This window comes from Rhodamnia argentea, chromosome 4 (assembly GCF_020921035.1).
Source record: "Rhodamnia argentea isolate NSW1041297 chromosome 4, ASM2092103v1, whole genome shotgun sequence".
Taxonomy (NCBI): Eukaryota; Viridiplantae; Streptophyta; class Magnoliopsida; order Myrtales; family Myrtaceae; genus Rhodamnia; species Rhodamnia argentea.
The window spans coordinates 23,184,077-23,208,010 of record NC_063153.1 but is presented as its reverse complement, the minus strand read 5'-3'; the positions used below and the strand labels follow the sequence as shown (position 1 = coordinate 23,208,010).

General features: G+C 38.9%; 1 protein-coding gene across 2 annotated transcripts; it reads left to right on the top strand.

The window, feature by feature from the left end:
• Positions 1 to 6,336: 6,336 nt before the first annotated feature.
• On the top strand, positions 6,337 to 22,696 carry LOC115740655 (ethylene-responsive transcription factor TINY-like). 2 transcript variants are annotated; one of them, XR_007198119.1, is made up of 2 exons: positions 6,337 to 7,283; positions 22,685 to 22,696. XR_007198119.1 is itself a non-coding variant. In XM_048277568.1 (1 exon), the coding sequence occupies exon 1, from the start codon at positions 6,465 to 6,467 to the stop codon at positions 7,224 to 7,226; it is 762 nt and encodes a 253-aa protein (XP_048133525.1). In that variant the 5' UTR covers positions 6,337 to 6,464; the 3' UTR covers positions 7,227 to 7,453. The 2 variants fall into 2 exon arrangements, 1 of the variants encoding a protein (XP_048133525.1); XM_048277568.1 differs by lacking the exon at positions 22,685 to 22,696 and having other exon boundaries at positions 6,337 to 7,453.
• Positions 22,697 to 23,934: the final 1,238 nt, after the last annotated feature.

Sequence of the window (23,934 nt, the reverse complement as noted above, 5' to 3'; positions counted from 1 at the left end):
TGTATAAAATTTCTGTTCTGGAACAAAAAAGAAGAAGAAAAGAAATGCGTTTGGTAACTGCAAAAAAATTGTTCCTAATTTTTTTCATTTAATTAACGGGACTATATATATTAAAATTAAAATGTATTTATCTTTTTAACTTACTAAATCAAATTAAATCGCATTTGTTCAATTTACTAAATCAAATTGGACCAATATTTGTATAAGTAATTTATGCATGATTTATCAAATGATGATATGGACGAGATCAACTATAAAAAAAAAAAAAAAAGCTGAAAGAGAAGACAAATTGGAATTAGACAACGAGAACATCAAATATGTTTTCTATAGATATGAAGAATTACAATTATGAATTACATGTAAATGTTCCCAAGTAGTTAAAAATACGATTACCTTTAAACGGGGACCCTAGAAAAATATTAATTGCATTTTGAGTGAAATCGAGGACTAAAATGAAAAATATTTGTACATTTAGGTCATTTTAGTCCAATTGTGCAATTTTTCCAAACATGAGGACTGAAATGAAATGCAAGGTATCAAAATCTCATGTCATGACTCTAAAAGTAAAAATTTTGGCTAAAATGATTTAAAATGAAATTTTTTAGTCAATTTAGGATTATGTTCAATGAAGAGGCATGTGGTCCCAAACTGAATTTTTTAAAATTTAAGAGACCAAAATGAAAAGGGAATTAAAATAAGAATATGGACTATTTTTGCACATTTTTCTGACCACAAATACTATTTTTCCTTATTTTCGGCTATTTTTATAATTAAAATAAATCTGCAAAATGTCAAATATTACAAAAAAATATTTTTTGTTCAAAATTGGTTGCTAAGGCTAGGCCAAAGCTTCCAAGGTTGATTTTGTAATTTTATGAATTTTTTCATATTTTTAATTAATCTTTTAAAATAAAATGATCAAAAATCAAGTATCAACATCATGCAAGAACAAAAGAGAGAAAAGTGTGTTCAAAAACAAAATTGTTCCCAATTGTTTCTAAAAAATGTTTCAAATGTATTTCTAAAAAGTGTTCCAAGAACACAAAAACAAGTTTTTCTTGTTTCTTGTTTCTGCTCCAAAAGTGTTTCCGTTTCTCAAAAGTGTTCCCGGAACACTTTGGAAACATTTTTTTACCATACACATTTCTGTTTCCAAAGTGTTCCGGGAACACTTTAGGAATAGAAACACTTTTTCGGGAACGTTACCATACGGACCCTTAGGCTCCGTGTGTTTCACGGAAAATAACTTCTTGGAAAAAAATTTCTGGATTTTCTGGTGTTTAGTTCACAGAAAATAAACTAATCAAGGAAAATATTTTCGATTAATGGAAAAAAAAAAAACACCTTCAAATGTGAGGGAATTTATTTCCTCTCTGCGAGGCTCCACATCACCAGATCCGGCAAGCTTGAGCCGTGCCGGCTACAGGCGAGGTGGAGCCTCGCCAGCCTTGGGCAAGCTTGTCCCTTGCTTATGGCCGCCGTTGTGGCTGGAGACCGGCAAACGGTCTATCCACCACACCCAGCCCTCGAAATGGAAACCCTAATCTGAGCACGACCCCTCTTAACCCCTCATCGATCGATGCAACAAATCACACGGCACGGTGCTTAGGACATGAACACAAGTGCATCCATCTTCCATAAAAGAAAATAAAATAAAATTCCAGGAGAACAAAAAGGGAACAGAACATTGAACCAGACGATTCGATTAGGTGGGTGGAAAAAAATTATGGAGGAGGATACGGAGGGTTGTAATTGAATTCGCCGATGCAATGAGCAGAGACAGAGGCAGGTCGAAAATGGAAGGAAACAAATTACAGATGGACAGGAAATACGAGAAGAAGAAAGGAACGCACGATTCTTTTGCAGGCGCCTCCTGGTCCGCCAGCGCCAGGCTATGATTCTGTCGCGAGCTCTTTGTTAAGTTTAAGGACGACAATTCTCGTACCCCTCGGACGCCCCTGGCCGTAAATTCTTTCCTCTTTCATTTCTCCCGTATCACGGCATCGACTCATTCATTGTGAATTGAATATCGTCGTACCCTAAATTTTTATTTTTCATGTTAAATCTTATTTCTTGCCGCGATTGATCTTCAATATGAGTGAACAACTACAAACATCAAGTGGAACCCGCACTCGTTGTAGGTAGAATACATAGGTTTGTGATAAACCTTACTTATTCCTCCATATTTAGAAGGAAAGGTCTTAAGGCGGCCGGGCTTAGGGTGTGACGACAAAGTTGAGGTACCCGAGCAAGATTAGTCACATCTTCGAAGATGATACTAAACCACATGTCCGAGGAAGATGATTCCGATGAGGATGACGAGATAATTATTCGGGATAAATATTCCGATTTTGAGTAATATTTCAATACCAAATCTTTTATGAAGAGAACTACTAATGATTATTGGTGATATTGTTCGACCAAAAAGTAAAATTGGTGATATTGGATTACTCTTAGCATAAGAGTTGCAACGACTGGTCCAACAAGGGTGGGGAGTGATCATTGGAGCGAGAAGACTCAGATAAAGGACGGCTTCCAAGTGATGGAGGGGGCAGGAGTCAACTGAATTGCACACCGAATAGGGAGGTACCCTATTAAGATGGGTAAACTTAAGGGAAAGTGCCTATATGACCGCTAAAGGGCAAAATAATATGGTTAAATGTGAGACGAGTTAAAATAGACAATATCTCGAGTGAGTTAACTAAAATAAAATAGACAATATCTCGAGTGAGTTAACCGAAAGTTATTGCGAGAGAGAGAGAGAGAGAGAGAGAGCGCAATGGATTTGTCATCGCCCGTGTTAGAGCGCATAGCAGAATTTAGATACCTTTACCGGAGAGATCGCCAAGAGGGAGCCCAAGTTCGACCCGTCAATATATCCAGTTGGATCTACATTTACTTAAAACTTAAACTAATGAGTTATGCATCAACTTGGATATATTAACTATTCTACACCACATCAATTATTCAATATGTGACTTCTCTAACACAACTCACACGTACATCCTAACAATCTCCTCCTTACATGTGAGCTCTAATGTTAGGTCCGCTCTCTCTTAATTTGAGTATCCTTTTGTACCAACAAATCTCAACTTGAATCTCCATCAACGCTCATCGGGCCCGCATTGCTACACCACATCACCCACCGGCTTGGAAACCGTGTTGGTCACTAGATCCTTTCTTGAGATATTCACTAAAAATCGATACATATTGGGAGTGGGCTACCAATCAACCATCAATTTTGATACCATTTGTTGGGAGTACGCATCAGAAGTCCGATACCTTCATTGGAGAGATCGCCAATAGGAAGCTCAAGTTCAAGCCCGTCAATATATCCAGTTAGACCCACATTCACTGAAAATTCAATGAGTTATGGGTCCACTTGGATATATTAACTACTTCACACCACATCAATTATCCGATGTGTGACTTCTCTAACACAACCCACACGTACATCTCTAACACAACTCACACGTACATCCTATAATCTCCTCCTCATGTATGAGCTCCAGTGTTAGATATGCTCCCCCTTAATTCAAGTATCCTTTTGCACAAACAAATCTCAACTTGAATCTCTATCAACGCTCATCAAACCCGCATTACTATACCACAATGCCCACCAGCCTAGAAACCGTGTTGGTCACCGATCAACCATAAGCTCTTATATCATTTGTTAGGAGTGCGTAGCAGAAATCCGATACCTTCACCGGAGAGATCGCCAAGAGGGAGCTCAAGTTGGAACCCATTCATATATCCAATTGGATCAAACTTAACTCAAAAGCTTGGGGTAATTAGTTATAGGCTAATTTGAATATATTAATTGCTTTACATCACATCAATTATCCGATGTCCGACCTCTCTAATACAACTCACACGTGCATCATAACAGCCCGACTGCTTGCCCATCATCTCTAAGAAGGGTTTTTGAACCTCACCTATTGATGGAAGAGAGCGAACAACCCTCTCCAAGAACCTCGTTTTTTTAAGGCAAGGGTTGCAAGGCCTTTACCCACCGCTAGTAAGGGTGTTACAACCCTTCCCGGTAGGGCGCCAACAACGAGATACTTTTTAATCATAACTTTAGATCATTTACTGCATTAACATGATAATGGCTACTAAGAACAAGAAATTTTCACTAAGAAAGCGATACACCAGTAATATAATACGCGGTCAATAGGATCAATGGATAAAAATGTTGGATATTTTTTATTGTACGAATTCTCATTCAACATTGATCTGACAATTTCACTATTAACTGAGCTCGCCATGGAAGTTTGCGTGTATATAATGGACTTTCCATAAGCATATGTCCAAGTTTAAAAGAAGACAATACTGAATAATATGATGTCCATACATATTCTTCGAGTTTTTTAATATTGTCAAATTAATCGACATCAAGTGTCGGCTAAAAAGGGGTGAGCTTATATCGAGGGCAATTTCTATTTTGGACCAAGACAAGCTTGACGCACTTGGTCACTTGAAAAATAAAAAAGTTAGTCGGCAATACTTTTCGAGTAAATTTCAAAATAAAACAGGCGAGACAATTTCTAAAGACATTAAATTGAGATATACACGGAAGATTTACGACTCCTTTTGGTATCATATTTTGACCTCTCTACCCGAAATTCATGAACGGACCCATGTTAGTGGATATCACAAGGGAAGGGAAAAGTGTCAAAAAAGTTATAAACCTATTGTATTGGTGCTAATTTAATCCTAAATCTTTTGCATTTGACCAATTCAGTCAAATACCTCTTTATTGATATCAATTCAGTCCTAAACCTTTTTCATTTGTTCAATCGAGTGAATCCAGCCAATTTTGGCCAAAAATTCGCCGATGTGGACGTCGATTTCCTACGTGACATGGCTGGCACTAACGTTGATATTTTTTAAGTATTTTTTAATATAATTAAAAAAATTTTAATTATTTTTTATTTTTATTTTCTCTCAAACATTAAAAATTATAAAAAATATTCAAATAATAAAAAAAAATGTATACGTTAGCGCCGCTGTGTCACTTAGGACAACCGGCGTTCACGTCGGCGAATTTTCGACCAAAATTGGCCGGATTGACTTAATTCAAAAGGTTTGTTACTGAATTGACATCAATAAAAGATTTATGACTGAATTGGCACCAATGCCAAAGGTTTAGAACTTAAATGGCACTTTTCTCCACAAGGAAAAAGAGTTGATCACGATATATTCCAACACTCAAGTAAAGAACCTTTACAAATAACAAAGATACTAGCATATAAGTCGACGGGAAGCAAATGATCGTTTCCTAAGTCCATCTAAGCTCATGGTCCAAGCTCCAATGATTCGTCCGAGCTCCGCTCCTCGGGTTGACTCTTCCTCGGTGGCCGCACCTAGAGGGGGCCGGTTCAACGGAACCGCCGGTTCCGGTTCCAAAAAAAGGTGGAACCGGAACCGGCCCTTGAAGAGCCGGTTCCGGTTCCGGGTTTGGAACCGCCGGTTCCGGTTCCGGTTCGGAACCGCCGGTTCCAAAGCCCAATTACTCTTTTTATCAAACCTACTCCTCTTTTTTTTTTTTTTTTAAACCGGGTTGGAACCGGCCCGGAACCGCAGTTCCGGGCCGGTTCCAACAATTTATGAACCGGAACCGGCCCTTGAGGGCCGGTTCCGGTTCCGGGTTGGAACCGTGGGCCCGGTCAACGGGCCGGTTCCGGGCCCACGGGTCCATTTGGCACCCCCTAGCCGCACCTCTGGAGGTGATTAAACAGTCTAAGAGCACGCTTCATTGGTTTGAACCACAAGGTTCAACTAAATAGCCTGGCAAATAAGAGAGCGCTTCAATCCACATCAGGATGATAGATTTGTAATGGTGCCGCGAAGTGTCGTGATGCGTGGGTTCGACGAATATCCTCTCTTACCCGATTTAGGCGGACGCGAGCAAACTGTAGCCAAAGGTTATCCGAGTCCCCAATGAGCGGAGCCATCCATATAAAGTCCGAATGCTTAGGGTTAGCAAGAAACAAGGAATAAAAGAGAGAGAGAAAGAGAGAGCCTAAAGCTTGAGAAGTTAAGAAGAAGAGCATGGACTGAGCCACAGTGAATGCAAGAAGAGTCCATATGGATGGATGGAGCCATAAAAGAAGCACATCCTCATACGAATTGTTTATGCCCTGCTGGATTATTATTATTATTAAATGCCGGGTCATTAAAGACTATGATGGGTTAAACTTTAGAGGTCGGTCGAGTGTGGAGTCGCATTAGAACCTCCACGTTGTCCTTTCTTTCTCTCTCTCTCTCTCTCTCTCTCTCTCTCTCTGTCACTACTAAAGCCCCCTATCTCTCCTTTGCAGTCTCTCGTTGCGCTCTCTCTCTCTAGCCTCGAGTCCCAACCAGAGAGCAACTAAAGCCACAAGTCATTGAAGAACCCACCAAAAAAAAAGAAAAAGAAAAGCAGCACTCGGATCACCACTTTCTGCCGAACAACGGGGAGAATGGCTGAGCCGCCAAGCTCGGAGCCGGAGTCCTCCAGCACGAGCTCGCCCCCGTGGCAGTCGGGGTCGTCGTCGCCCAGCCCCCAGCAGCGGCCCGCCAAGAGGGGGCGGGACAGCAGCAAGCACCCGGTGTACAGAGGCGTGCGGATGCGGACGTGGGGGAAGTGGGTGTCCGAGATCCGCGAGCCCAGGAAGAAGAGCCGGATCTGGCTCGGCACCTTCTCCACCGCCGAGATGGCGGCGCGCGCCCACGACGTCGCCGCCCTCGCCATCAAGGGCAGCTCCGCCATCCTCAACTTCCCGGACCTCGCCCCCTCCCTCCCCCGCCCCGCCTCCTCCTCCCCACGCGACGTCCAGGCGGCAGCCGCCAAGGCCGCCTCCATGGCCGCCGTCTCCGGCCCCCCCGCCGCCGCGCAGCCCCCTCCGGACTCATTGTCGCTGCCCAGCTCCGCGCCCACGACGTCCTCCTCTTCCTCCTCCTCCTCGTCGCTGTCGTCCTCGTCGAGCTACACGGATGACGTATCCGCGGCGCCGGAAGAGCTGGGGGAGATAGTGGAGCTGCCTCGGCTGGGGGCCAGCTTCGGCTTCGAGCCAATGATGAACGACTCGAGCGTGCTGAACGACTTCGTCTACGCGGACCTGGTGGACGCGTGGCCGTACCCTCCGGAACCGTACGGCCAGGAGTACGACTACTTCGGCCGGACGACAGCGACGGAGAGTGGTATTAGCGGCAGTTTTGAGGCTTCGTTGTGGCAATATTAATGGCTAATAGTGTAGAAAGCAAGAAGAAATGGGGGGTTTGTCATTTGTGTTTGCGTTGTGCTCGCTCGCTCGGCCCCTTTGTCTTGTTTCTTTCTTTCTTCTTTTTTTACCCCTTTTCTTTTTTATCCTTTCACTTTTGCCCCTCCTTTGGAATACTTTTACTTTCAAAGTCCTCCTTCTTGGTAAAGGAAGGGAAAAAATCAAATGTGAGCTGGGCTCTCTTATTAGTTTCTTCTAATTTCCTACCTCTTTTAATGGGGGTTCTAAATACCTTCCTTTCTCCTCAAGTTGTCGCGATTTTTTCTTCTTCCCTTTTGCCCTTTTTCTTGGAGTTCTATCTTTTAATTTTTGCATTTAGGAGCCACAACAATTGAAAAATTACAAAGAAGGCCCTTCAAAAGTCGTTCTCTGCATGTCTGTGACTGAGAGGGAGATGGAAAGATAATTGCAATCACTTGTTCCTCATGAATAGTCAGTAGAGACTAGAGAGGGTCTATTTCACCTTTTCGGGAAGTGAACATGATGGAAATGATAAAGTTGGTTGGCTCAGAGATTAGGAACACAGGCTCTTTGGACATGTTACATATTAAAGACAATATCTGTCCCTTTCTCTTTCTTTCTCATATTCTTCTTGTTTCTTTTTTTTTTTTGTTTTTCCCTAACTTTTCTTTCGCTCAAATTTCTCTAAATGCCCCCTATCAAAATGGTGTTGATTAATGGGTATTTGTGGTTATTAATCCAAGCTTAAGTTGCACTTACGATATGATCAATTGGGTCACTTGTGAACTCGGCAAGTTTGGTCGGGAAGAAGGGGCGAAAATAGTTTGTTTTCCAAGAGCCATCTTTGACCTCCAATTTAGTGTTTTTTTCCGGCTGGTGCGCCACTTACGCGGCAAAGTACTTATTGATGTGCTTATTCACGTATCAGTCGGGCGCGGCGTAGAAGTAGAACCTGGAATTGCGATACCGTCACGTGAAAGAGATCTGTGTTACGGAAGAAGTTGCCAAATTAGGAAATAAAAGGACATCGAGGGTGTCTTTACGTTTCGGAGCAAATTGATTTTGACCCGCACCCTAACCGTCTCGAGAAGATCAATGCAATGCAAAGAGTATGGAAAACAAAATCGATTTAATTGGAATTACGCGCGCGATCTAATCGCAATTGGTGCATGTTACGGTTAGTCCAAATATGCACCAATTATTCGTCTCCCTCCGACAGCTTCATAGACTTGCAAGCACGCGAATTATTGCTAGATAAGAGTCCAAATACTCATGATTTTTTTTGTCAGTTTTCGGACAGGCATACACATTTCTTGTCAATTTAATCCAGAATATACTAGTTATCTTCAAGCTTAATTGCGAATGAAATGGTCGAGAGAATCCCAGAATTTATTATTAAGCCGCGAAGTTGGATGGACTTTCGAATTTCAACGACATTTGTCCTCCACAAAAAACCAAAAATAAAATTATATTCATCGTCGAAATATTAATTTTATACGCACGTATTGTTTTTGGTTGTATGAGTCTTTTTCATGTTTACAAGATGGGAGTCTTTGACAATGGCATTTCAACCACCATTTACGTGCAACTTTCCCGGACTTGCTACAAATAATTTGTGTGCATGCGTAAAAGCAGTGCTAAATATATATTAAGAAAAAAAACATGTGGGGGATAATTTTCTATTAGTACATTTATATATACTTTTAGCCTGCTGTCACATAAAAAATTAATTATACAGACGGGCGACGAACACAAATGGCGTGTATTGAAGTCATCATTATATACGACCCCGTCTAATTTTGAGCCAAGAATATGTATAACTGACACTTTTTTGGCAAAATTATCGGAGAGTTAGACGATAATCAAATTAGTAAAGAAACAATGGATCGGTATGGTGAGACTATATAGGGGGAAAAAACACAAGCTTCATTAATTAATGTCAAATTACTGCGATATTGAAATATCTCACATCGCCTGAGTATGAATTTATATTCTCTTTATGTATATAAATATGTGTGTATTTTGGTTTGGGGGGGGGTTGTTTCTAGAGTAGGTTCTACCTCGGTTTATTTTCGCTTGTACATCGAAGAAAACCGTGGACTCCGTGATTGAAATTTGTGCATATAACTTCTCTTTTCTCCCCTTTTTCTTTAGGCAATAAAAATTCGTTTATGTTTCTATTTGTCATAGCCCAATTGGAGGTGAATGTATGTGTGTACAAGCATATTGCTAAGAGTCTGTGGGGTATATACAAAGTGAATGATAACTTTGGTCCTACAAATCTTCATGATCTAATCAAGGTCGTGCTTATTATTCGATTTGAGCATATTAAATTCCAGCCCACCTTATTATAATGAAGTAGGAAGAGCAACATTTATGAAGGCCAACATGGTTCAACTTGCTCTGACAAGATACAACTCAAAGGCTACCATCATTTGCCCTAGTGGCAAGTCTAACCATGATTTAAATAATTTCCCAAGTCCCAAAGTTAGGGCAATGAAGATAGTTAACCAAAAGATTCAATTCATAACAAGACTCTAAGTCAAGATCTTTGTGAAAAAACAATATTTGATTAAAGACCAGTAGAATTACACTCTTTTAGTATTTTTATTTTCCACTTGCACAAGATATAAAAAGCATAGCACCTCTAATCTTGACAAAAATCAAAGAGATGACAAAATAGAATAGAAAATTATGGAAAAGGGTTGCTTGGAATATTTGGGTGGAGAGTGGACTTGGACCAAGCAAGAGCTAACAAAGAAAATCCTTTTGCCTTCCTAAATTAACTAATTATAAAAATAGTTTTTCGTCTCTATTGCTCACAGACTTTGCTTGCATAACAGTTTTTCAATGGCCATAGTGAATAAACAAATTGTCTTGTAAGAATATTTTATTCTAGAAGCTACTAGCCCGATAATCTAATAGTATTGTCAATTATTTCTGACCATACAATCTTTCAATTCATGAGTGTTTTATGCAAAACACGCAGTGATAAAATATAGATCTACAATTGATATTATATTATTCTTGATAATACTGTTAGGAAAACATTGCTCATGGACTTTGCTTGCATAACAGTTTTTCAATGGCCATAGTGAATAAACAAATTGTCTTGTAAGAATATTTTATTCTAGAAGCTACTAGCCTGATTATCTAATAGTATTGTCAATTATTTTTGACCATACAATCTTTCAATTCATGAGTGTTTTATGCAAAACACGCAGTGATAAAATATAGATCTACGATTGATATTATATTATCCTTGATAATACTGTTAGGAAAACATTTCTCTTGTCCTCGCTACTACTCCCCTCCCCCTCCCCCCCCCTCCTTTTCCACTATGTCTGCATATTAAGATTTATTCATTTGATTATTCAAGACTTTTTTTTATTGGGCTTGAAAATTGGCTGGCCTCAATTCTAGCAGTGACACTATTATTATTATCTTATCTTTTTTTTTCTTGGGTAGTTTGATTTTGAGAAAATTTCAAATAAAGGCCCGAAATATCCTCATTTTCTCCAATAATGACCTAAAATAAAATTTATTTCAAAAAGGAGCCTAAAATGCCCTCATTGTTTCAAATAAAGGCCCGACCAAGGGTATTTTCGTCATTTTACATTTTCTAATTTTTTCCTTTTTTAATTGTTCTTTTCATTTTTGCTATTTTTTTTTCCCCTGTTGGGGCCGGTGAGGGCTCGACAACCGTGCCCGCATCCTATTCACCAGGGCCAAGAGGCATCAATATATGGCCGAAGTCACCGGCATTGGTGCGGCCGGATAACTTCGGCCGGAAGTCGGTGTGCTTGGCCCAAGTGGACAACAAAGATTCCTACTTGGGGAGACATGAGCCTGGCTTGGGGCGGCCTTTTTGATCGAACCTTGACATGCTGAGCCAAAATCACGGAGACCCACCCTCGTTAGCACTTCGGGCCTTATTTGAGAAAATTAGGACACTTTAGGCCTTATTTGTAATTTTACCATTTGATTTTGAAGAAAGTGTGAGCATTTGGTGTGCAAGCAAACCCTTTACTAGGTTCTTCGAGCATTGCCTTTAAAGAATTAGAGTTGGACCTGAGTAAAGTCCTTAAACTACTTTGTATGAACTCTGGAACGTTAAATTCGAGGGTATTCCTTGGGATAAAGGGATGAAAAATATTTTCTTTCAACTTTGGAAGGTGATGGTGGGGAAGGTAGACTCTATGTCATCTTCGGATGGCTATGGTAGGATAGGATCATATAGTAGCGTCCCGCGCCTACGTTAAATCATCAAAGCTTCGATTCCTGCGTCATTTACCCGTGCTTCACATAGTGTCTTGAAGCTTCAGAGAACTATAATTAATTTAAACAAAAAATAAAATTTGAGCAGAACTGTAAAATACTGAATTATTAAAATAACGTAGGCTAAGATATATAAATATTCGGGCGGGCAATGGCATTATGAAGATTCCATTAGGAGTGTCCATGTATGGAAAGGATCCAGGAGGGCCATTTGCCTCAGAATATTAGCTAAAGGAAATTGAAAATTTTTAAACATAAAAATAATGATAAGGAGAGATATCGTAAAGTGCAACTGCTAATAAAATGGGGGTTCGTTCGTACACCAAATCATAAAGGATATTTCATATAGCATCGGTTAGGGACTGCCACGTGTCTCAATCAATCGTGATAGATGCTGGATTATGCAAGAAAGAGATTATTACTTATTATGTATGTAAGAGTAAGATCAATTCAATTATAGAGAGCGGGCAAAATGGAGGAGGGTTTTGAATCTAGGCAAATGTTTTTTTTTTTTTTTTTTGGATAATCGAGAGATAAGAATGACATAGCTGGATTTTTTTTGGGGTCGAGCAAGCTAGATTCCAAATGCCCCGTGTAGGCATAACAATCGATTGGATGTTACCCTTTTCTAGCTAAAATTCATTAGATTCCGCCTCGAATTCGATAGCTTTCTTTTCAAGGGTGCAAATGACTAAAGCTATACGGACTCGGGTCATTTCGACTACACTCCTTCACTTTGTTTTCTTTGCCTTAAATCACTATATTTTTTTATGTTTTTATTTTGTTTTTTCTTGCTGAACCATCTTTTTTTTTGGGACTTGTGGGACGAGAGGCAGTGGGAAATAAAGGGCGGGAGATGCGAAAATTGATATTGCTGCGCCAATAATTTCGGGTTATAAGGACAGCCTCTCACGTGCACACTTTAATTTCTCAAAGTTGACACTTAGCTAATTCCCAAGCAAAATTAACTTGGAATTGCGACAACATAAACATCTTTCGGGATTCTCTCTCTCTCTCTCTCTCTCTCTCTCTCTCTCTCTCTCTCTCTGTGCGTTGTAGTTCAGGCTGTTGTTGCAGCTGAAACAGCTGGTTCCATCACTCCTGAACGTGAAAATCGAAGAATAATTCTTAGAAAGTTTGTGTTTATTAGTAGGAAGTTGGGAGCAGGAGGAAAATTCATGGACCCTTCTTCGTCCAGTCATCATCATCACCACCACCTTGCACTCGAAGAATGGGTGTCAATCCCTCGATATAGAAATCTGTTTCGTCTGGAATATTTTCCTAGTGTTTTCTATGCAAAGTATATGGCGAAATAAGCAAGAAAATTGTGGCACCGGTTAAGCTCTTATGTGAATCTTGAGCGGTCATACTCAGAAGTCGTAATGTCTTGGACTTATGATGATTTTTCCTGAGACATGGATGCGAGCTTAACAACCAGTTGATTTTAAACTTTTGGTCTATGCAAGTGGCCCTGATCCGAAACAGTTTGCATGCAGTTAGGACAAATAATTTTTTGGTTGCTGAATAAAAATCTTTCGCCGCCTCAACCATACGCTGCCCCATCCTTAGAGATTTGTTTTTTTTTTTTTTCACCTTCCTTTTCATTGGTGGTTGATAGGTGCTGCTCTACGGATGGGAAAGATCATTGACCCTTGTGGCACGTAAAAAGAAGTCTACATTGACTTAGATTTTCATAACTTATAGACTAAGAAATAAATAATTTTCTCCAGGGGAATTGCAGGATTGACTTCTTGAGTTTATTTTGGGGTTTGAGCTTATATATATTGGCGGACCATTTAAGCAATCGACAGTTAATTAGCTGGGCAGTTCTTGGAGGCAAAGCCTGCATTTTACGTCGTCGTTTTATTTATTAGGCAGATTCCACCCTTGAAAGCCGCATGGTCCGTGTATGAATCATTTGTTAATGCTAAATTCAAATTCCTTTGGCACTGACTTACAGGCAACGACGCATTAATTTAAGCTAAACCCACCTCTAATCACCAGTTCAATCAACTAATCATTCTTGCCTCGAATATTTTATTCCTTCATCGTACTTAAACTAGATCTGATTCGGACATAAACTTCGTGGCTTTTGTCGCGATTCACGTTCAATCAAGCTTTGACCAGAATAATTAACATTATTTAATCGATTTGATGGGCTAGGGCCGGGGGCACGTGCTTCGCTGCTGCAAATCACAGCGTAAAGCTTGATTAAGCGAGTTAATGTTCGTACACTCATTAAACTAGGAGTCAAGGGTCCTTACCATTTCCATCTCAATATTGGGTATCTTGGCAATTTGATTTGATTTGATTTTTGTTACGCCGTATGTTGTGAGTTTGATAAATTATAGGCTGCGCGGGGAGACTTGATGGAATCCTGAATCGAAAAAGCAAACTACCAGTGCAAAGCTAGCACAAACCCTAATTCTATATTATCTTAACCCATGATGAGAGAATCGCATCCTCGTTTCGTCGAAGATCATCAATGTTGAGATACGAGAATTGAGAGGTGTTGCTATCTCTAAATCTAGAGTCAGCTAAGGTTTCGTTTGTTTCGCGAAAAACAACTTTCAAAAAAATATTTTCTTGATTTTACTGCGTTCGATTCACAAAAAATAAATGAGTCAAAGAAAATATTTTTTTACTTATAAAAAAATACCTTCAAACGTAGAGAAAATGACTTTCTCTTCTTCGGAGAAAAATTTAAAAAAAGTGAGAAAAAAATAAAAATTAGAATTTAAATAATAAATAAAAAGAGTGCATGGAAAAAACATGAAATCTGATTTTTCATAACGAAAGGCGAAATAGGTTTTAGCTAAATACTGAAAAATATTGTTATCTTCCTAGAAAATGACTTTCTGGGATGCCTCATTGTTCGCAAAATGAATAGAGCCTAAGAGATTATCCGAAATGAAAGCTGAAGCAGACACCTCGCGCTTTTTTCTAGAGTGCAAAGTTTTGATCGTTCTTGCAAACTCCTCTGATCCCTTAAAGTTATGTACTTCGCAAGTGCTACTTGTTCTACTGCCACTGAACATTTAAAATGTACACAACATAAAAATAGAATTTTTTTTTTAAAAAATTTATTTTATTTCATCTCCAATGGTGGTTGGGATTTTTATTTGGGGGAGGCTTCTTGGAGACTCTAGAGAAATAGGGCAACCAACCGCATCTTCTTCTGCTTAACTAGGGGTATTATTATTAATACCTTGTCTGGCTCAGCAACCTTGGCTTTTCCCCCACACGTCTTCTTCTAACATGCCCCCATTGCTTGGACTTGTGGACTGGGTGCCTTTGCATCCGAGATATTACACAGATCAGATCATTGGGCCCTCTTTGCGGTATACAACGACAGAGTACCACGTTTGGTGCTGCCCAAATTTCACCTTTGGTTCCCCACACTTGGTCAAATTCTCTGCAATAACACAACCCCAGACACATACCTACTGAAAACAACTGGTGAAGCCTACCCTTGACTCAATAGTTGCTGGGATCTCACTTCATGATCGTATTCCAGGCTGAGAACAACATCCTTATGCATGACGCTGTCCTTACAATCATTCGCCTTGGTGGGGGCTCGAGTGAGCTGGACGTTTTACTAAGGTGGAGACTTTCATTGACTGCCTTTGTTGATGTCTTATTGCTTGGGAGAGATTGCCATTTGATAGATCAATTGGACTTTTACGTGGGAATATGACCGGGTGTGGATCTTTTGTTCCGGACGGTGTCCTTTTGGTGTCTCGACAGATCTCGAGGATTGATTTCTGAAAATAAGGTCTTGATTAATGATTAGGATTTATCGAGACACGAGCGGAAGCACCGTAAGAGTTGGGAGATCTTCTTCCGGCATGACCCTAAATAAGTAGGAACACTTAGGGTCAAATGGAAACTTAGATATGGAACCAGGGGGGGTTGGGTGGGCCCAAGTCCTCCCAAGGGACAAAGAGCAGTGCATTTTATTTCACCGAAAAGTTCAAGATAAAAGAAAATATTTTTCATATAAATCATTTTCAAGGAAAGTAGTCACTTTTCGTTTGTTTGGTGGTTTAGAGAAAATAATTTCCTTCTTTCAAGATGGGGGAAGACGTTTTCTCCTAATCTAAACTTGTTGTTTTCAGTCTATGGAAAATATTTTTCCGTAGATCGATTTGTTTTTTACAGTCCAAACACCGAAAAGTTGGAAAATAATTTCCCGAAAATAATTTTCTTGCACGCTTAGATGACAAATTAGAATTGGGTATCGGAATTAAGAGAAATGGCAAGTGCTAGGCGCATTAGATCTTCCTCTCCTCAGCAAGATGATGGTGACGAGGACGACGATGTGCAGGAGATCGTGGATAATAGGTCCAACAAGCCCGTTGATTGTTGTGTTGAAGGAGAACGACGATGACAAAGATGTTAATGAGGAGGAGGAAGATGGAGTGCAGAGCTAGGAGGAAGAGAATGGCGATGAAGCGGGGAAGACGACAACGGTGAGAACGACAAGGACGATGACAGTGAGAATGATGATGACGATGATGGGGAGAAGATTCTACAGTTGTCTCCCTGGCCTCTGCTAACTTATTTCGTGGACGATGACGATGTCGATGAGGACGGCAAAATGCGATGGCGACTATGAGGGTGACGATGATGATGAGGAGGAAGAGAGCGACGATGAAGAAGCCGAAGAGGAGGTGAGAAAAAGCAACAATCTAAAACTCAGCTCAAATCTCTTCTTTGCTCAAAATTCGTGCCAATATTAGAGAAACTGAAATTAACTCCAGCAATATTTGCTACTCCAGATCGCAAGCTTGCTGAAACTCAAAACTGTGATCCAAGAGATTGATAATATTGGAACTGTCATGTTGGTTTTCGATCTAAACAAGGATTTCCTGCACATCATTGTCCTCTGCTTCACCCTACTTTCTTGAAAACCGAGGTATCTACTATTTGAGAGAAACGTTAAGTAGTAAATAAAGACATGTCAGCATTATTCCTTAACTAAATTGGGCGGATAAAAGAAGAGAATTATCACATCAATTTGACAATTTTCATTGTACCTTTTGAAAGTTTTAGGAGGATCAATTATACTTTCGCAATAACTTGCAGAATTTTTTATGCACTTATTCCTTTAACAAATGATTGACTTCTTTCGTCATGTTAGATATTAGGGTTAATACTACGAAATACCTCAAATTGGTGCACTTGTGATAAATTTACTCGAAACTAATTTTTTTATCACCAAAAATCACATACTAATATACATATATATATATGACAAATTTATCCTCCGTTAACTTCTATCAAATTTCATCATTAAATTTATTGATGTGGGTGACACATGGTGACGTGGTATGATGACATTGCAAGTCCACATGAAAATTCATAAGGTTAATACCACAAAAAACCTCAAGCTAGTGCATTTGTGACAAATTTAACCTAGACTAATTTTTTGGGTATCCAAAAATCTTAAACGGGTACACAAATGATACATTTACCATTTGTCAATGCTCCCAAATAGGGCCCAGTTGTGATATACAATCGAGCTTATTTTTCAAATTTCTTTAACATCGTCTCTGTATCATCGATAAATGAAATTTTTTTCTTTCTAGGTATTAAACCAATTATAAATTCGTTAGACATCTACAAAAAAACAACAAACATACCAATTTGTTTGTAAAAACCTCTCACATATAACTAGCAAAAATGAGATGATCAAGTTCGACATATGAGATGACAAGATCAAGTTCGACAAACAAGGTACTTGATATTTTTGAGTTCCAAGTACATGCCAAAAAAGTGAACTCTCATAAGACACATAGAATCACACTCAAAGTAAACCCAAAATTAGTGACAAACTTAAGGGAATCTGGTTTTGTCATTTTATCGGGCACGTGGTGTGCAAGTCAATCATTCCATTCACATGCAAATTTTATGTTATAATTCCGACACATGTACGATTCAAGGTTGGAAAAACCATCTAATGTGTGACGACCCGACCCTTTTTTTTTATATATAATTAGCGCAAGCGGAAGAATAACTCATATTAAACATAGTATTCATTCATTAAAATTAAACGACACATCACAAATTCATACAAGGCTGTCACATACGAACACCTTACAACAGACAATGAAACACAATCACAAATAGATGCTAAACAGATAAGCACACATAGATAGCTACGATTGCAACCGCAGCCTAGTCCTCTACTACATCCAAGTCGCTCTCCTCCTCAGGTTCGCTGCAATCATGGCCCGCATCAACTCCACCACCATCACCACCATTACCCCAATCATCCAGTATGCGTAAAGGACCTAGCACACAACCACCTTGCCTAATGTACCAAACGATAAATCTAAAAGGGACTAAGATCACCCACCCCGCATTAACTCACACTACCGAAGTCTGCTTCACGAATACTACTCGGACCAATGAAACGCAACGTCCTTAGTCCATGACTCAAAACCGACAAGAACACCATAATGATAATGTGGCGGAAGGTCCATAGCTAATGGTTTGAAAATTTTATTCAGAATGAGCTATCGCTCAATGAATAAAACATCTAAATATTACAAAACATGATTTAAATATCACACGACGCCAATTTATCCAAGGACATACATTTTAGCTGGTCATATCGGAAGAAAAGCAATTAGTGGTTAGCACAATACTCTTTCAAACTGCCTAAAAAGTTTTTATTTATTAACATTACAACAATGTCTTCCGGGGTTGGAACCCCGGTCATCTTCGGATCTTTTTCATTCCCATAGTATGCTACGGCGTTGGCGGTGTTAAATAGCCCCCTTTTCTTTTTATTTATTACCCCGATGCGTAACATTACATGCAATCAAACAGGCAGTCATAGTGGGAATGAAATTCACACATATGAACATGCCATGCATTCACGAATATGCATATATGCTTTTATTTCATCTTTAACCATATTCTAGTTCACATTTGCTAGTCTTTCCTACCAAGAATCCACAGATTCCTCCCCGACATTGGCGCATGACACTACCAAGCGCTTGGACATCTCCAACTCCGAAGGCTTCCCCGATCACACAGAAGGGGCTTCCCAAGCACCTGAGGCTACATTGGTATGCTGTCCGATGGGAATTTCTTTGCAACTATTTACTCCATGATCAATGCACACATGTGTTTATATGATATGCTACCTGATTATGCCATATGCAATCCACTCAAATTTACCACTAGCCAGCATTCACAGGAATATTTTCTCCCATAACAATTTGATTCATCCCAACACTGAAACCGGGGCAGATTTAGACCCGATTAATTACCATGATTAATTTACTAATTAAAATCCTAAAATTTCAAAAATTCACAGAATGCTAGTACCTTTAGTGAGGATCAATTTTCATTGAAGCTCTTAGGCATTAGACCCACAGATTAGGGGGTTTTGCCTAATTTTCGTGAATTACACATCCAGAGACAAATTTACACACTAACCAAATTTTACACTTTTACCCAAGTAAATCAATTCCAAAAATTGTCAAATTTTAGTATGTTGTAGTTGGAACTCAGTTCTACAACTTTTGTGACCAGAGCTCAGATTAGATCTTTTTGTATAATTTATGAAAATTCGTGGGAGTGACACCAAATTTCAGACCCAGAAACAGAATATAGTCGGCTAAAATATTGATCATGACCCCAACTTAAAGTATTCCAAAAATTTTCTAATTAATATATGTTTTAGTTTGGGATGTTACTCCAACTTTCATGTTTTGTGCTAAAGCCGTAGGTGTCCACAGAAGAAGATACAAACATGGTTAGCTTCAAGAGTCAAATCAGACTCAGAATAGTACATGCAAGCCCCTGAGAATGTAAAATAAAAAGCCAGGCCTCAAGTACTCCAAAAATTCTTCATTTAACATATGTCATAGGTCAAGATGTTGTGAGTGATTTTATGTTTTGACGTAAGTTATTTGGGGTCCACAAAACGTGGTATAAAAATAGTGAATACAGTAGTTCAAAATAGAATTAAATCAGACACATATTTTGAACTGTGAACAAATAGGGGCTTTTGACCGAACATTTAAAATCCAAAAATTTTCAAAATAATATATGTTATAGTTAAGATGTTGGCTTCATCTTTTATGTTTTGGCCTCGAACATTTGGGGTCCACAAAAAGTGGTATGAAAATAGCAAAGAACAAGGGCCAGAGTAGTCTCAAAACCAAGGCAGCTTACAAGATTCACTCACTTAGTCATTTTCCTTCCACATAGGCACGAAATCTACCATACACACATCCATTGGCTTAACATGCTTTATATAAATCATTTCTAGCAACATTGAATCATAAAGTGTAATAAGAAGATGTTAAACTTGCCTTAAAAATGCAAACAACCAGAGTGAATGAGAGGGAGGGGGATTTGGCCAACATCTTAACTACAAATACTCTTGATCTTTCTTGCAATTCTTCTCGAGAGCACTTTGAGAGAGTGAAAATTTGAAAAACCAGAGTGAATGAGAGGGAGGGGGATTTGGCCAAGAGGTGAAAAGAGTGAGAAAGAAAGTTTGAGTATAAGTTACCAATGTTCATGAATTCCCATTGGTCCTCATGCGTGGTGAAATGATTATTCCTTGGGGTAAAAATCATGAAATTGACTTGAATGATTTTTGGTACAATTCTCCTAGGTGACCGGCCATGATTTAGGGAGTGAAATGTCCATTTTCCCCCCATAAGCTTAATTATGTACATTATGTATATTAGCCCTTAGTTTAGACTGTAACTTTCTCTATAATTAATAAGCATTTCTATTAGCATTATATTATCAAATTTATTATCAATTAATTAGTCATAAGACGTGCTCTAATTATTAGAATACTCAATTGATTCTAATATCATATATTATGCTCTTGATAATTTTTCTTAAAAGTTAAAGTATTATACTATAATCCTTTTAATTGATTTTCTTCATATAATAGATTTAGTAAAAGAAAAATTCAACATATAATTTATATCATAACCATACTTGATTAGCTACATAACGTTTTTAGGGCGTCCCCTTCGTCCGGTGCTTACCTATAATTTTTTATCCGAGAAATTGAGCACGTATTGCCAATTTTCAAAAATTACTTGACATTAGTCAATTATAAGTCAAGTAATTTAATTCTAATATGTTTATATTCTTTAATTAATTAGGCGAGAAAATGGGGATGTCACAACTCTCTCCCTCAAAATATTTCATCCTCAAAATTTAGAGTATTACCTGTCCCTCACAACCTCCAAATAGATGTGGGTATCGACGCTTCATGTCGTCTTCGCTTTCCCACGTCGCCTCTTCAATGTCGTGATAACGCCATAGAACTTTGACTAAATGGATTATTTTGTTCCTCAAAATATGCTCCCTTCGATCAAGGATTTGTACAGGCTCCTCCCCGTATTCCATCCTTTCATCCACTTCAATCAGCTCAAAGTTCAAGATATGCTTCAGGTTAGGTTCATACTTCCTCAGCATAGATACATGGAAGAAGTTATGGATGCTGGACAATTTTGGCGATAAGGCAATTCGGTACGCCAATTCTCCGATTCTTTCAAGAATTTCAAACGGTCCCACAAATCTTGGGGTTAGCTTTCCTCGTTTTTTGATTCTCAATACGCCTTTCACTGGCGATTCTTTCAGAAATACGTGATCCCCCACGTTGAATTCCAAAGGTCTCCGTCGTCTGTCAGCATAACTCTTCTGCCAACTTTGGGCGGTCTTGAGTCAATCTCAAATCAACTTGACAGCTTCTGACGTAATTTGGACCTGCTTTGGTCCCTTCAAACTCCGTTCTCCAACCTCGTCCTTGTAGCTATGAATTCTACAAATCCGTCCATACAACGTTTTAAATGGAGCCATGTCAATACTTTATTGGTAGCTGTTGTTATATGCGAACTCTACTAGATGCAATTTCTCATCTCAATTGCCTTTAAAGTCAATTATGCACGCCCTCAACATGTCTTCCAATATTTGGATAACTTTTTCCGATAGTACATCAGTCTGTGGGTGAAAAGTAGTACTATACTGCAGTTTAGTTCCTAAGGCGAACTGTAGACTTTTCCAAAAATTTGCCGTAAACCTCGAGTCACGATCAGACGTAATTGTAACAAGCACTTCATGTAGTCGCACAATCTCCTTCACATATAAGTCCACGTACTTCTCCAATGGATAGTCTACCCATATGGCCAATAAATGCGGAGATTTAGTCAAACAATCCCCTATTACCCAAATAGAATTATGACTCCTGAATGTCCTTGGCAACCCTTGCACAAAGTCTATTGTCATATGCTCCCATTTTCATTCCGAAATTTCCAATGGTTTTAATTGAGGGGTTTCAGGATTGTTCGGAAAAGTACACTAGAAGTGCCATAACTTGTGTACGGCGTTCACTTGAGTGCCATAACTTTCAAAACGTTCACTTAAGTGCCATAACTTTCAAAAATCGTTCACTTGAGTGCTACGTCGGAGCAAAATCGTTCACTTGAGTGCTACAGTAACTTTTCCGGCATGCCACGTCAGCTTTCCGGTGTGCCACGTCATCTTTCCGGTGTCTACAGTAATTTTTCTGACGTACTACAGTAACTTTTCCGGTGTCTACAGTAACTTTTCCGGCTGCCACGTCAACATGGCACTCAAGTGCACAATTTTTAAAAGTTATAGCACTTAAGTGAACGTTTTGAAAATTATGGCACTCAAGTGAACGCTGTACAAAAGTTATGGCACTTCTAGTGTACTTTTCCCCAGGATTGTTAAAACGCAGCAGAATATATTTATAAACCAAAAGCCTAGATAGGATCCATGCATATATTGAAATCAATAGAAGTTCAAGACGTACCTTTTGTGGATCGAAGATAAATTGACAATCGATTGTGTCCGGATTAGCGCCCTAAGTGTTGCGTCTTTACCGGTATCCATACATATGAACTGAAATCTCCAATGATCCAAGTACTAGCTTACGGATCTAATAACAGAGAACGATTCTCTGTATTTTTATCCTTCGGAATAAGACTTTCTTAATACTATGAGGCGTCTCTAGGGTATTCACTGTCTAAAGGAGTTTTTTTTTCTTAATAATTGGCTATTTATTGCCTCAATACTTACGCGAAACAAAAGAAGCGGGGCCGGGCAATTCGGGCCCACCAAACCGTCTATCTCCAATCGTGCGTTTAATCGTTATCTCATAACATTAGCAGTGTGCTCAAAATCCTTTTTGACCTACAAGTCATAAGTGGTCTCTAACAACACATTATGACTACCTAAATATAGTGAATGTCTTTTTTTAGCACAACCTAATCCACAACTAATGTTAGAGTATCAACCTTGATTAGTTCCTAGGGCAGACCGCTAACATTAATAATCCCGTAGGTTTACGATGTTTCGCTTTCACTTGCTGACATGTCAAACATTTAGCGACATATTTGGCGATATTGGTCTTCATTCCGTTCCACCCAAAATATTATCGCAGGTTCCAATACATTTTTGTTCTTCCGGGGTGGATATTGTAATTGCTATGATGAGCCCCAAACAGGATCTCTTCTCTTAATTCATTGTTATTGGGTACACAAAGGCATCCTTGAAATTTTATAATCCCATCTCCAGACACTTGAAAATCCTATGCTTTTCCTTCTAAAGTTTTGTCTCGAATTTTCGTAATCTCAGGGTCCAATGGTTGCAGTGTCTTAATCCTTTGTATGATTTTAGGCTCAATTTTAAGAGCAGCCAGTACATTAGTGACATTGGTCACCTCGAGTCTTAATTCCAAATTTGAAATCTCTTCGATTAGAACCCATTCTTTTACCATCATATTAGCTATTGTCAGTGCCAATTTTCGACTGAGAGCATCCGCAACCGAGGTCTTAGACATCTTAATTATCAGTCGGCCTAATCATTCACAGCGCCTGAAGATTGGAACTTAGTTTTACCTATTCGACTATAACTATAATTTTGTAGTGCCACATGAGAACATTATTCCAATGATGCATTTAAAATGGGGAAAGTATAAAAAAAAAATCTTAAACCTTTTATATTAGTGCCAATTCAGTCCTAAACGTATCAATTGAATAATTTTTTTTTTCGGAAGCAATATTTTTATTTAACTTGAAAGAGAGGTACATTACTCCAAGATAAAGATGAAAATCAAACAAAACAAGTAAATCTGAAAGATAAATCAACTTGGTACTTCTAGACACTCGTTCATTTCACTACAAAGACAAGTTTGTCATAGCATCAAAGCTCAAGTGGCAATCGATCACTGAATCTCGCACCAATGTGAGTACATACCGAGATATCCTTATCCACATACGACTTTGCTAAAAGGCGGTGCGTACATAGGTTTGGTGTCCCCAACATTATCACTGAAAAAGAGATAATAACAACACCAATAGGTTGAAAGAGTACAGAAATTGCCTTGTAAATTTTAGATTTATTTTTAGATTAGAAT